This window comes from Sus scrofa, chromosome 12, assembly GCF_000003025.6.
Source record: "Sus scrofa isolate TJ Tabasco breed Duroc chromosome 12, Sscrofa11.1, whole genome shotgun sequence".
In the NCBI taxonomy this organism is placed as follows: Eukaryota; Metazoa; Chordata; class Mammalia; order Artiodactyla; family Suidae; genus Sus; species Sus scrofa.
This window is the reverse complement of record NC_010454.4, coordinates 35,381,898-35,394,793: the sequence shown is the minus strand read 5'-3', so window position 1 is coordinate 35,394,793 and position 12,896 is coordinate 35,381,898. Positions and strand designations below refer to the sequence as shown.

Here is a 12,896-nt window from a genome sequence, read left to right as displayed (position 1 = left end):
CTCCTTTTCTGCTTTACTGGGTTATAAAGACCATGTCTCATTACTCTTTGAAACCCAAGTTAGACAATTTTTTAAATTGAAGTTCACTCATCATAACATTAGCCATTATTAAGGAATTCTGGCCCACTGCATGCAGCGGCTATACATAGCATCTCAATTCCCAAGCCAGGGATTGAACCCCAGGTGCAAGCGGTGAAAGCCTGGCTATCTATCCACTAGACCACCAGGGAACTTCCCCATTAGCCATTATTAAAATGTATAATTGAGGTCATTTTAATTTTTTTTTATTTTTTGTCATTTCTAGGGCCACTCCTGCAGCATATGGAGGTTCCCAGGCTAGGGGTCTAATCAGAGCTGTAGCTGCCGGCTTATGCCAGAGCCACAGCAACGTGGGATCCGAGTCCCGTCTGCAACCTACACAACTCACTACAACGCCGGATCCTTAACTCACTGAGCAAGGCCAGGGATTGAACCCGCAACCTCATGGTTCCTAGTCGGGTTCATTAACCACTGAGCCACGACGGGAACTCCTAAGAAAATTGTTATTGCCCACTTGAAGGTCCAAATGCCTTGGTATTTTAAGAACTTCTTCCTAGATTATTGTTGATTCTCTTCAGGTGCATTCTAGTTGGGTTTAAGGGTAACAGGTGTTTGCAACAAACCGGAACGGAAAATTAAGAATTTCATGTAAACCTTCAATCCTTCTGCAATCTTTCAACACTTTTTACGGTAGAAAATAGTATAAAGCAGATGCTCTGGCACTTTCTGTAGTCTCGTGTCGACAGCTCACCTCAAGCCGAAAGCAATGCAGGGCGGGTGTGGTGTGGTGTGGGTCTGACAGCTACAGAGTCCGTGGTCCCGTCCCCCCACCCCAACAATGACTAGCACTAGGCTTCACAATATGGAGCTTTGCGTCGGTAGGTGGGACGGAAGTCTTAAAAATCTGAGAATCTGGGCTTGCTCCGGGAGAAAGAACCAGCAGTCCCGGTTTCCCAAAGTGCGGGCCACAGGCCACCTACAGCCAATCTCTGAGAGTAAGTTGATTTCGTGGAGCCCCACCTTAGGCTCACCGAATCTGAATACGTAGGGGTGTGGCTCCAGAGTCCGCCTTTTCCATAAACCCTCCAGGTGCTCCTGCTTTTGGCGCGCAAAAGTTTGCGTCCGGTAGAGCGCAGCCCCTCCCCTAAGGGGGGGCGGGCGCGGTCAAACGCCTTCCTCACCGCCGCCTGCTTTAGCTCCGGCCGCAGGCACCCAACCCTGCGGCAGCGAACGGCCAAATCTCGTGTGCGCCCCGCACCGCGGGAACTAGGCGCCCGCCTCTGGCCCGCTGCCTCAGTGCGGCGGCCTGCGCGCATGCGTAATGCGCGCGCCGCGCCTTTCCTCACACCGCGCCTTCCGCTACCCTGGTTACCGTTGGTGTTTGCGAATTCCCTGCAGCACCTTCTTCGCAGGAGACTAGCGCCGTTTCGATACGCGCGCGCCCGCGTCACGTGGGCCGAGGCTCCCTCGCGGTCGCTAGCGGGCTGCTGAGCCGGGAGGAAAGGAGCTGCAGCTACCACTCACCCTCCCGCTGCGTCCTAGGACGGGCGCGCGGATAAAAATGGCGAAGTGGGGGTAGCTGGAGCCGAACCCGAAGCGATGGGGCGCGCGAGTGGGGCGGTCGTCGGAGCCCCCTGACGTGGGCGCTTGGCTGTTCTCCGCGGCGATTTGACCTGGCGACCTCCGGCCGGCGCCTCATAGGTCAGACCACGGACTCCGCGGCTCGCCGAGGGCCCCGCCGAGAGCTGGAGGCAATGGATGAACAGAGCGTTGAGGTGAGGGCTTGGAGGAGGTGGTGGCTGGCTTTCTTCGCCACCCGCTGAGCGCTCTTTATTTGGGGCCCCTTGTCGTAGGGCACCCCCCACCCCGCCGCTGCCGCTGTGGAGAGGGCTGGCCCAGTGCGAAAGACACCGGGTTCGCTCTGCAGCCTCCAGGTGCCCTGTGCTCTGACCGTTCCCGCAGTCAGTCAGGTGGTGCCTATTCGGGCAATTTCAGGATGTCTTGGCACCGGAACTCATCCCCACAGGGTCCTTGTAAACTACAGCCTGTTCAGAGCAAAACTGCAAATTCATTGGATGAACGTGCCCTGGGACTCACCTCCAGTTCTTAAGAGTTTATGCGCGGATCCAAATCTCCCTCCGAGTGAATAATCATTCTCTCCCAGAGTTACAGCTGCCCTTCTTAGATTAGATGAGGATATACTCTTACTCTCCTGTTTGTAGTTTTCCAGTGCAATATACTTTTTATATCTGACTCTTGTATACTGTGATTTCAAATGCTTGGGATATTTACGTCAAGGCTAGGAGCATAAAAAGATGGCTTATTAGACATAATTATATAATTTCAAATTTTGAACATTCCAATTATTAAGATACTAAATCTTGGCTTCTTAGTAAGGGGCAACTATATTTCTGAGCACTCCAGTTCAAACTACTTCATCCAGTAGTCTTACTGTCCACCGCCCAGGGTCTGCATCTCAGTTTCTTTCTGGTCCTGCAGAGTCATGATTAGATTAATTTGCTCCATAATTCCTCATGTGAAAGTATTGTAAAGGTTTTGTTACCTTACCTTGGTTTTAGGAGAGTTTAATTCCTCTAGAATGGAGTGAAAATAAATGTGAATACTGGAGAAATAAACTTAAAATACGTAAAATAATCTACATCTAATTAAATCTGTTTTCTTGTCAGATACTTTCTAGATTGATTCACCTGAAGCTAGTAAAGATAATGCTGTTTCTTCTATTTATGTATTTTTTTTCTTTGCAAAGCCTTCTTAGAGCTAGCGCCAAAATTCTCAATGTGGGGCAGAATTTTAGGCTCAAATAAATAGCTAGTTGGTTGCAGCATTATGGCCTAAATTCAGATTTCTGGATTCTGAATTACATGGTTTCTCTCTCTCTCTCTCTCTCTCTCTTTTTTTTTTTTTTTTTTGTCTTTTTGCCTTTTCTGGGGCCGCTCCCACGGCATATGGAGGTTCCCAGGCTAGGGGTCTAATCGGAGCTGTAGCTGCTGGCCTGTGCCACAGCCACAGCAATGCCAGATCCTTAATCCACTGAGCAAGGCCAGGGATGGAACCCGAAACCTCATGATTCCTAGTTGGTTTCATTAACCACTGAGCCATGACAGGAATTCCTGGTTTCTCTTTGTATCAAAGTACACTGCCATTAATTATCTTTTTATACTTAAAAAATTTATAAAAGCAATCCATTCCCTTTGGGAAATTGCAAAGAAAATTCATAGTGTTCATTCAGTCATATAGTTTGCCCTTTTTTCCTCACTATTATGTATCATAAGGATTTTTTTTCTTTTTATGGCTGCACCTGCAGCATATGGAAATTCCCAGGCTAGGGGTCGAATCAGAGCTGCAGCTGAGGCCTAAACCACAGCCATGGCAACACCAGATCCAAGCTGCATCTGTGACCTGCACCGCAGCTTATGGCAACGCCGGATCCTTAACCCACTGGGTGAGGTCAGGGATTGAACCCTCACCCTCATGGAGACTACTTCAGTTCCTTAACCGACTGAGCCACAATGGGAACTCCATAAGGTTTTTTTTATCATTAAATAATTCAAAAATATTTCTAATGAATGTCACAATCTATGTTAACTGCTGTAATTTTAATATTTCAACATTTGGGCAGTAGCTAGATTCTTATAATTAATGTATCAGTGAAAATATTTGTGCATAAGTCTATGTTTGCATTTCATAATTTTTTTTTTTTTTTTTTGTCCTTTTTGCCATTTCTCCCATGGCACATGGACGTTCCCAGGCTAGGGGTCTAATCGGAGCTGTAACCACCAGCCTATACCAGAGCTACAGCAACACAGTATCCGAGCTGCATCTGCAACCTACACCACAGCTCAGGGCAACACCGGATCCTTAACCCACTGAGCGAGGCCAGGGATTGAACCCGCAACCTCATGATTCCTAATTGGATTCGTTAATCACTGAGCCAAGACAGGAACTCCTGCATTTCATAATTTTTTTCTTAGACTAGAACCATTGTGAAGCTTAGAAAAAAAGGAAGCATCTTTTCCCAAGAGATGTTCTAAAGTATCCTGGACCTTGACTAAACAAGTCCTGATATGGAATATAGTTAAAACTGAGATATTATCAACCCAAAATAAATGTAAATGTCTATTGAATTATTGCAAGCATGCTTTTACTCTTGATTCAGTAGCCTAATCTGATGATCCTTACATCTTACACTATTTACAGAGCATTGCTGAGGTTTTCCGATGTTTCATTTGTATGGAGAAATTGCGGGATGCACGCCTGTGTCCTCATTGCTCCAAGCTTTGTTGTTTCAGCTGTATCAGGGTAAGTTGTATCTCCTTTTATATGTATGCATTTAATATATGTGGGGTATATTGTAAAAATTAACCATTTGTGTTTTTAAAATTTTGCATTTTTATGCCCCTTTTGAAATATGTCTTAAATGAATGTTCCTTAATAGGGAGACCATTGACATATTGCTTAGTACTGTGGAAATGAATTATCATCAAGTGATAATTGCTATGAAGTGTCTGGAAACCAAAGCCCAGTGTGATTTTAGTCTATTTATGTTATTAAACCACTGCACATTTAATAAGTACTTAAAAAGTGCTTGCCTGCCTTATGTTTGGGGTTGAGGATACCAAGATAAATGATAGAAGTGCTTACCCTGCAGGAGCTTAAATCTAATTGAGCAAAAGGACTTAGTGTTTCTATTGAAGAATGTGTAGTGTCATAAAGGGGCACTGATAAATGCTGTGAGACTCAGGAGGAAGTGTTTATGCTTCTTTGTTAGGCTAGAGAAAAAGCTAGTAATGGGTTCAAAGGCAAAGAATAAAATATAGAATCTTTTAGTTAGAAGAGACCTTAGAGATGAATTGAATCTACTGGCTTTACAAATTGAATGTAGGTGAACCTCCAAAACAAAATTATGAGGAAGCCTAAGATGCAAAGCAGAAGAACTTATTTTGGTGGTATGTGGGGATTCTGTAGCATATCTGTGGGCCGCCATTGAAAACTGTCCTGCCACATTACTCTTAGTAGATTAGGTTCTTTACTGAGAGAGTCAAAGTCATCTAACACACTCTTTCTTTACCTCAGAATTTCTCTGTGGTTCCTTCTTCCTGCCTGAGGAAGATAAATATCCCTTTGTCACTATGACTATCTGTAATACTTTAATCATTTGCTTCCATTCACACAGTTAGCAAATGGTGGAGCTGGATTTGAACCCAGGAAGTCTGGTTCTAGATCCTGTGTTCTTTGTCACTATACCATGTGCAGAAGATCAGAATAAATTGAGAGCATTGTTTTCAAACAGTAGAATGTGGATAATAAGATCTGTTTCACAGGATGGTTATGGCATTAAATGAGATAAACTAAAAGTTAATTTAGAAGCTAAAATGGGAGTTACTGTCATGGCTCAGTGGTTAATGAACCTGAGTAGTATTCATGAAGACGCAGGTTTGATCCCTGGCCTCGCTCAGTTGGTTCAGGATTCGGCATTGCCGTGAGCTGTGGTGTAGGTCACAGACTCAGGTCAAATCTGGTGTGGCTATGGCCAGCAGTTGTAGCTCCGATTCAACTTCTAGCCTGGGAACCTCCATATGCCTCGAGTGCAGCCCTAAAAAGAGCAAAATAGAGAAGTTCCCAGGCTAGGGGTTGAATAGAGCTGTAACTGCTGGCCTACACCATAGTCACAGCAACTCGAGATTTAAGCTGTGTCTGCGATATGTACCATAGCTCATGGCAACGCCAGGTCTTTAACCCACTGAGCAGGGCTAGAGATTGAACCCTCATCCTCATGAATATTAGTTGGGTTCATTACCACTGAGCCACAATAGGAACTCCCTAGACTCAGTTTTTTGTTTTGTTTTAGTTTGGTTTTTTTGCTTTTGTTTGTATTTTGTCTAGACTTAGCTCTTTGGATGAAGGTCCAGTATACATATGAACTCTGGTTATTACCTTATATCTCATCGATTCTTCATTTCTTCACTTTTACCTCTTCCTCCTCCTGTTCCTTAAAAGCATTTCTTTCTTCTTTCTTTCTTTCCTTCCATTTTTCCTTTCTTTTTCCATGCCTGTGGCATGCAGACATTCCCAGGCCAGGGATCAAACCTATGCCACAGCAGTGACAACACCGAATCTGTAACCACTAGGCCACCAGGGAACTCCTAAAGCATTTATTTCTTAAATAGTGCTGCTTGCATTCTCTATTATGAAGTTTCTGGGAAATTTTCATTGACTTTGAGAAATTTGACTTATTTTGCAGTTTAGCTATCATCTATATGTGCATGGCTCCCAAACTGTTCCTTTAGCATTGACCTATAAATGTCTTATCTGATCGTCCAGATAAAATTCTTCCTATTATTTTTTTCAAATTGACTTTTTGAGTTTTTTTAAATTCTTTTTTGCCAGTCACTCAAACTTGAAACCTCTGGCACCAATGATTTTTAAGTCTTGTCAGTTATCTCCTAGTATCGGTTATAACTGTCCAACCTTTCTGTTCTTATTGTTATGATCCTAATAAATACAGACATTTATTATCTCATGCTTAATTAGAATTACCATCTAACTGATCTCCCTGTTTTGAGTTTATCTCTAGTCCATTTTGTATCCTGTTGCTTTGATGTTTTCCAGTAATGGCATTCTTTTTTCCTCCCAGAAGCTTCAGAGATTTATTGATTTTTATTTTAAAATTTTATTTATTTATTTATTTGGCTATACCTGAGGCATGCAGATGTTCTGAGGCCAGAGATTGAACTCATGCCACAGAGGTGACCCAGGCCACAGCATTGACACCAGGTCTTAACCCATTAAGTTACCAGGGAACTCCAGAAGCCTCAGAGATTTATTGCCTGAAGGATAGAGTACAAGAACATTAGTCTTATATTCAGATCATCTGGATGATCTGTTTTGTTTCTCCCCCTCCCCATTTTTCTTTTTGGCTGTGGCATGCAGCAGCTTGATGTGGGATCTCTAGTTCCCAGACTAGGGACTGAACCTGGCCTGTAGCAGTGAAAGAGCTGAGTCCTATCCAGTAGACCACCAGGGAACTCCCTGTATAGTTTGGTTCTAACATTTCTTTTTAGAGTTGTTTTGGTTCCTGAATGCATCATTTATTTGCTTGTTCATTCAATAAGTTTTAATTGTATGCCTACTTGAAGTTAGGTAGTAATTTCTGAAGGAATTGACTTATTTACTTGTTGGGATATAGGCAAGAAAGTAAATAGCTGTAAGATATTCTTCATAGCATAAAGAAAAATGAACCTAATTAAGAGTACAGAGTGGAGACTTTGCGAGGGCACAGGTGGGTTGGATTTAGATAGGATCCTCTGGGAAGGTCTCTGTAAGTAGATGACATTGGAGCAAATATCTAGGGAAAGAAAGTCCTAGGCAGAGACATCAAAAGGGGCAGAGGCCCTGAGAGAGAAATATGTTTAGTGTGTTGAGAAGTAACAAAGAAACCAATGTTGCTGGAGCAAAGTAGACAGAGAGGGAAAGGAAATGAGTTTGAAGATGCCGCTAGGAGCCTTGGATTTTATTTTAAGTGTGATAGTAGCCATTGAAAGCTTTTGAGTGACTTAAAGTAATTTTTGGAAAGCTCTCAGTCTGGATCCTGTGTGGAAAGTAGACTGCAGGGAGTTGGGGGAGAGAATGAAGAGAATGGTTACGATGTGCTTTATTGGTGAAAGATGAATGGTGTTTTAGACCAGAATGGTAACGGTGGAGGTGGTGGAAAATAGGGCAATTCTGGATGTATTTTGAAAGTAGAACCAGTGGATTTTCATACAGATGGGATGTGAAGAAAGTTTTTTTTGTTTTGTTTTGTTTTTTTTAATAGCATTTGGAGAGTTCCCATTGTGGCTCAGCAGAAACAAATCCGACTGTTATCCATGAGGACATGGGTTTTATCCTGGCCAAGGATCAGTGGGTTAAAGATTCAGTGTTGCCACGAGCTGTGGTGTAGGTCGCAGATGCAGCTCGGATCTCATGTTGCTGTGGTGTAGGCTGTCAGCTGCAGCTCCAATTTGACCAATCCCCTAGACCCAGAACTTCCATGTGTCGCAGGAGCGGCCCTAAAAAAAAAAAAAAGAAAAGGTTTTTTTTTTTTTTAATCTCAGATTTACATGTTTATTATACATCTAATTGGAGATGTTGACAGTTGGAAATAGAATCTGGATTTGTGGACGGGAACATTAGAGAGATTGAATTATTAGCATATAGATAGTATTCAAAGTCTGGGGACTAGATAAGATCACCAGCTTACCTCCTATGGGAAGAGATTTTGAGGTCTGAACGCTGGACCACTCAAAGGTTTAGATGTTAGGAAAAGCTATGAGTGAGGCATGACAGAATTCAAATGAAAAATGTTTCAGAAAGGAGTAGTTTAGCTATGTCATGTGGTTCTTAGCCTGGGAAGTGACCATTTGGATTTGAGAATGTAAGTTGTTGGCGACCATGATAAGTAGTCTAGTGGAACAGTGGGGGCAAAAACTTGATGTCAGAGAGTGGGAAGAGAAGGAGATAGCAAGTATGAGAACTGTCACAGGACTTCGTTGTAAAGGGAAGAAGTAGGGCATTGGGTTTAAGGGAGATGTTGAGAGTCATTTAGGAAAGGTTTATATCTTGCTGAACTGAACCAGCAGGGAGGGAATAATGAGACTGGAGAGATAGGGGATAATTAATAGAAGTAAAGTCTCTGAGAAGCTGAGCACTCCACCCAACCAAACTGTAGTATTTGAATGCCTTATTTGAGTGCCTCTTCTCTTCCATCCCTTTTCTGTTCATTTGTCCATAAAAACTGAACTGTCTTTGACAGTCCAGATACTTGTGTCATTTTAACCAACTAAGGACCAGACCCATGAAAAGGCTTATTTCCAAAGTCACCTAGTTGTTGGTAGCAGACTTACTGGACTCACTCCCAGGCTAGTGCTCTACCCATGACTCTGGTGCCTTAACACACCAAAAGGCAGGAATATTGGCTGTGTTTTCAGACCATCTTGTTGTTGTTTTTTTTTTCCTCAATGCCCGTTCCTGTTCTGTATTTTCTCCCCCTTTTTTTTTCCCCACAATTTTCTCATCACCCTCCTTTTTTTTTTTTTTTTTTTTTACTCTTGATTTTCAGCATTGGTAGTACGTTATGTTTGCCTATAGTTACTGACTTTGTTTTGTTTTTAATATTGCAGCCTTTTAAGATTAGGTATATTTGCCTAGCCACTTATGATGGAACATGATGGAGGATAATGTGAGAAAGAGTGTGTGTGTGTGTGTGCATGGTTGGATCACTTTATTGCACAGCAGAAATTGACAGAACATTGAAAATCAACCATAATAAAAAAAGTAAAATTAGGCATATTTGACATACAGTGAACTGCACATATTTGAAGTATACAGTTTGGTAAGTTTTTTTTGTTTGTTTGTTTTTGTTTTTTTTTGTCTTTTTTTGCTATTTCTTGGGCCGCTCCCTCGGCATATGGAGGTTCCCAGGCTAGGGGTCAAATCGGAGCTGCAGCCACCGGCCTACGCCAGAGCCACAGCAACGAGGGATCCGAGCCTCGTCTGCAACCTACACCACAGCTCACGGCAACGCTGGATCATTAACCCACTGAGCAAGGGCAGGGATCGAACCCGCAACCTCATGGTTCCTAGTCGGATTCGTTAACCACTGCGCCACGACGGGAACTCCCAGTTTGGTAAGTGTTGACAAAGGCATACACCCTGCAGTCAAGATAATACTAATCTCCCCAAAATTTCTTTGTGTCTCTCGGTAATCCCTTCCTCCACTTGTCTTGTTCCCAGGCAACCGAGGATCTGCTTCCTATCACTACGGATAAGTTTATGTTTTCTAGAATTGTATATTAGTGAAATCTTAGACGATGTACTCTTGGGTTAAGGATCCGTTGTTGCCCTGAGCTGTGGTGTAGGTCGCAGACGCGGCTTGGATCCTGCGTTGCTGTGGCTGTGGCATAGGCCTGTGGCTACAGCTCCGATTAGACCCCTAGCCTGGGAACCTCCATATACCCCAGGTGTGGCCGTAGAATAAAGGCAAAAAGACAAAAAAAAAAAAGAGTGTGTACTCTTAAGGGTCTGGCTTTTTTCACTCAGCAAAATTAATTTTGAGATTCATCTTTGTTGTATGTATCAATAGGATTCCCTTTTATTATTCCCTAATAGCATTCCATTGCATGCATATGCCGTAATTTATTTATCCATTTTCTTGTTGATTGCTTCTAGTTTTTGGCATTTACATAGAAAACTGCTATGAACATTGGTATACATGTCTTTGATGCACTTAAGCTTTCCTTTCTCTTGGGATTTTCTTTTATCTTTTATCTAGGAATGGAATGGCTAGATCATATGGTAGGTGTATGTTTAACAAATTGTCAAACTGTTCTCTAAAATAGTTGTATCATTTTACATTCTCACCAGCAAAGCATAAGAGAATTTCAGTTCTTCCATGTCAATGTTAACACTTAGTATGTCAGTCTTGGATTTTAGCTATTCTCATAGATAGTAGTAGCTCAGTTTTTCCCTTAAGATCATGAAAAAGACAAGGATATATACTTCTATTACTTTTGTGCATTATTATCTCCAACTGTGGTAACTACTGTTCCTTCTTTATGAATTTGACCCAAATTCTAAGTACCTCATATAAATGAAATCATGGAATATTTGTCCCTTTCTGTTTATTTCTGGGCGCTCTATTCTATTTTGTTGTCCTTATGCCAGTACCAAACTGTTTCGATTTACTGTGGTCTTGTAGTAAATTTTGAAATCAGGAAATGTGAGTCCTCTAACTTGATGAAAAGTTTTCAGTCCTTCACCATTGAGTGTGATGTTTGCTCTGGGTTTTTTCTTTTTTTGCTTTTTTTGCTTTTTAGGTCTGCACCTGTGGCATATGAAAATTCCCAGGCTAGGGGTCGAATCAGAGCTATAGCTGCTGGCCTACACCACAGCATCATGGGATCTGAGCTGCGTCTGTGACCTGCACCACAGCTCACGGCAACACCAGATCCTTAACCCACTCAGTGAGGCCAGGGATCAAACCCATGTCCTCATGGATACTAGTCAGTTTCGTTACCACTGAGCCTTAATGGAAACTCTGGAAATTTATGTTGAATGTGAGGGACTTGCTGCAAGGGTGTTTCTTTAATACTACTTGTGTATTAACAGTATCACTGGTTCTTAGTTTGATTTGGTTTGGTAGAAACATTGTTTTTTTCCTCAGAGTGTTAATAAAATTACCATATTGTTTTGTGATTAGATTAGACTATAGAATAAAAGGTAAAAATGCCACAAATATTAAGAGAAAGGAAAGACCACAAGGAAAGTTTTGTGAACATAATCAGTGGACATTGCCATGGAGGGACAGTATAAGCAAATACACAGATAAGATGCCAGGAGTGGTATATACTGCAGCCATAATCTGTTTTGACTGGAAGGGAGGGGCATATTAAAAAATACAGACTGGAGTTCCCGTCATGGCTCAGTGGAAACAAATCTGACTAGCATCTGTAAGGACACAGGTTCAATCCCTGGCCTCAATCAGTGGGTTAGGGATTTGTCGTGATGAGCTGTGGTGTAGGTTGCAGACACGGCTTGGATCTGGCATGGCTGTGGCGTAGGCCGGCAGCTACAGCTCCGATTCGACCCCTAGCCTGGGAACCTCCACATGTCAGGTGTGTGGCCCTAAAAAGACAAAAAATGCATACACACACATACATGTCACTCCTTATCATGGTGTCAGTCTTTGTAGAGTTTATAATTTAGCAGGGCAGGGGAGACCAACAAATAAGTCAGTACAATAAAATGTTATAGGTAAAATGAAAGGAGAAGTATAGGTTGCTGTATAGAGCATGGCAGTAGTACTTTAAATAGTCTGTAGGAGTTCCCTTGTGGCACAATGGGTGAAGGATCCAGTGTTGTCACTGCAGTGGCTCAAGTCTCTGCTGTGTGGCACGAGTCTGATCCCTGGCCCAAGAATTTCCACATGCCACGAGCGCTGCCAAAAAAAAGGTTTGTAGATAGGGAGAGCTTTTTGGAGGAAGTGATATGTAATCTGAAATTGAAAGGATGAGCCAGAATAACCTGGTTGAAGAGAGGTGTTGAAGAATATCCTGGGCAGAGAGGGGAAACATATTTAAAGACTTAATCTTTCTGGATTCCCTAGGGTGATGTAGAAGATAAAGCTAGAGAGGTGTGGGCTGAGTCCAGCCCTGGAGGAGTGCTGTGACTAGCAGAGCATTGTTTGAAGGAAGGAAACCTGACCTAAATCTTGCTTTGCCTGGGGACCAAAGAAATAATGTTCAAGGTTGTTAAGAATGGAATCTTTATCTATTTTCTTTCTCTTCCAGCTTTATTTTCTGTGCTATGAAGTACATTTCCCTCTGTTTAGTCTTCTATTGTTCTTTAAGCTTACCTTGAGAATTTTACTTATTTATTTATTTTTATTGTATGAGTGGTCTTCATTGTTTGCAGTGGAGGTGGGAGATGAAGGTCAGGTTTGGCTGCTTGGGTGGCTCCACAGACTTAGTCCCAGCCCTCCAAGAATTTTATTTTTGAGTTAAAAATTTGACTTTGGGTAAAAGTGTAAGTTCTTTTTTAGAAGTAGGAAGGGATGAACAAATAACATATTAGGAGTATGTAGCTTTTGGATTATATTCTTTTTTACCTCAGAACCTATTTAGAAGGCAGTTGAAACAAAATAGTTAATTGTGGAGCTATTGTTTTTGGAAAGGTATTCAGAAAATCTTAGCATCTCCCTGTATTCAGTATAAAACTGCTTCCTATCCAGTAATAATTGAAATGCTTTAATTGATAGAATTTGTGGTTTAGTAGACATGTTATTCTATTGTAAAAGCCTT

The 12,896-nt window shown here is 42.2% G+C and overlaps 1 protein-coding gene across 9 annotated transcripts in view; it reads left to right on the top strand.

Annotated features, from left to right (window-relative positions):
* TRIM37 (tripartite motif containing 37) overlaps positions 1,330–12,896 on the top strand; it is a 134,173-nt gene continuing 122,606 nt past the window's right edge. For 7 of the 9 annotated variants that reach the window (XM_021067287.1, XM_013981116.2, XM_021067283.1 and 4 more), the window contains exons 1-2: positions 1,376–1,814; positions 4,258–4,359. In XM_021067287.1, coding sequence (XP_020922946.1) covers positions 1,794–1,814; positions 4,258–4,359 — 123 coding nt within the window. In that variant the 5' untranslated portion in view covers positions 1,376–1,793. Of the gene's footprint in view, positions 1,815–4,257; positions 4,360–12,896 lie in introns of all 9 variants that reach the window. The other 2 variants (XM_021067285.1, XM_021067288.1) reach the window with 2 other exon arrangements.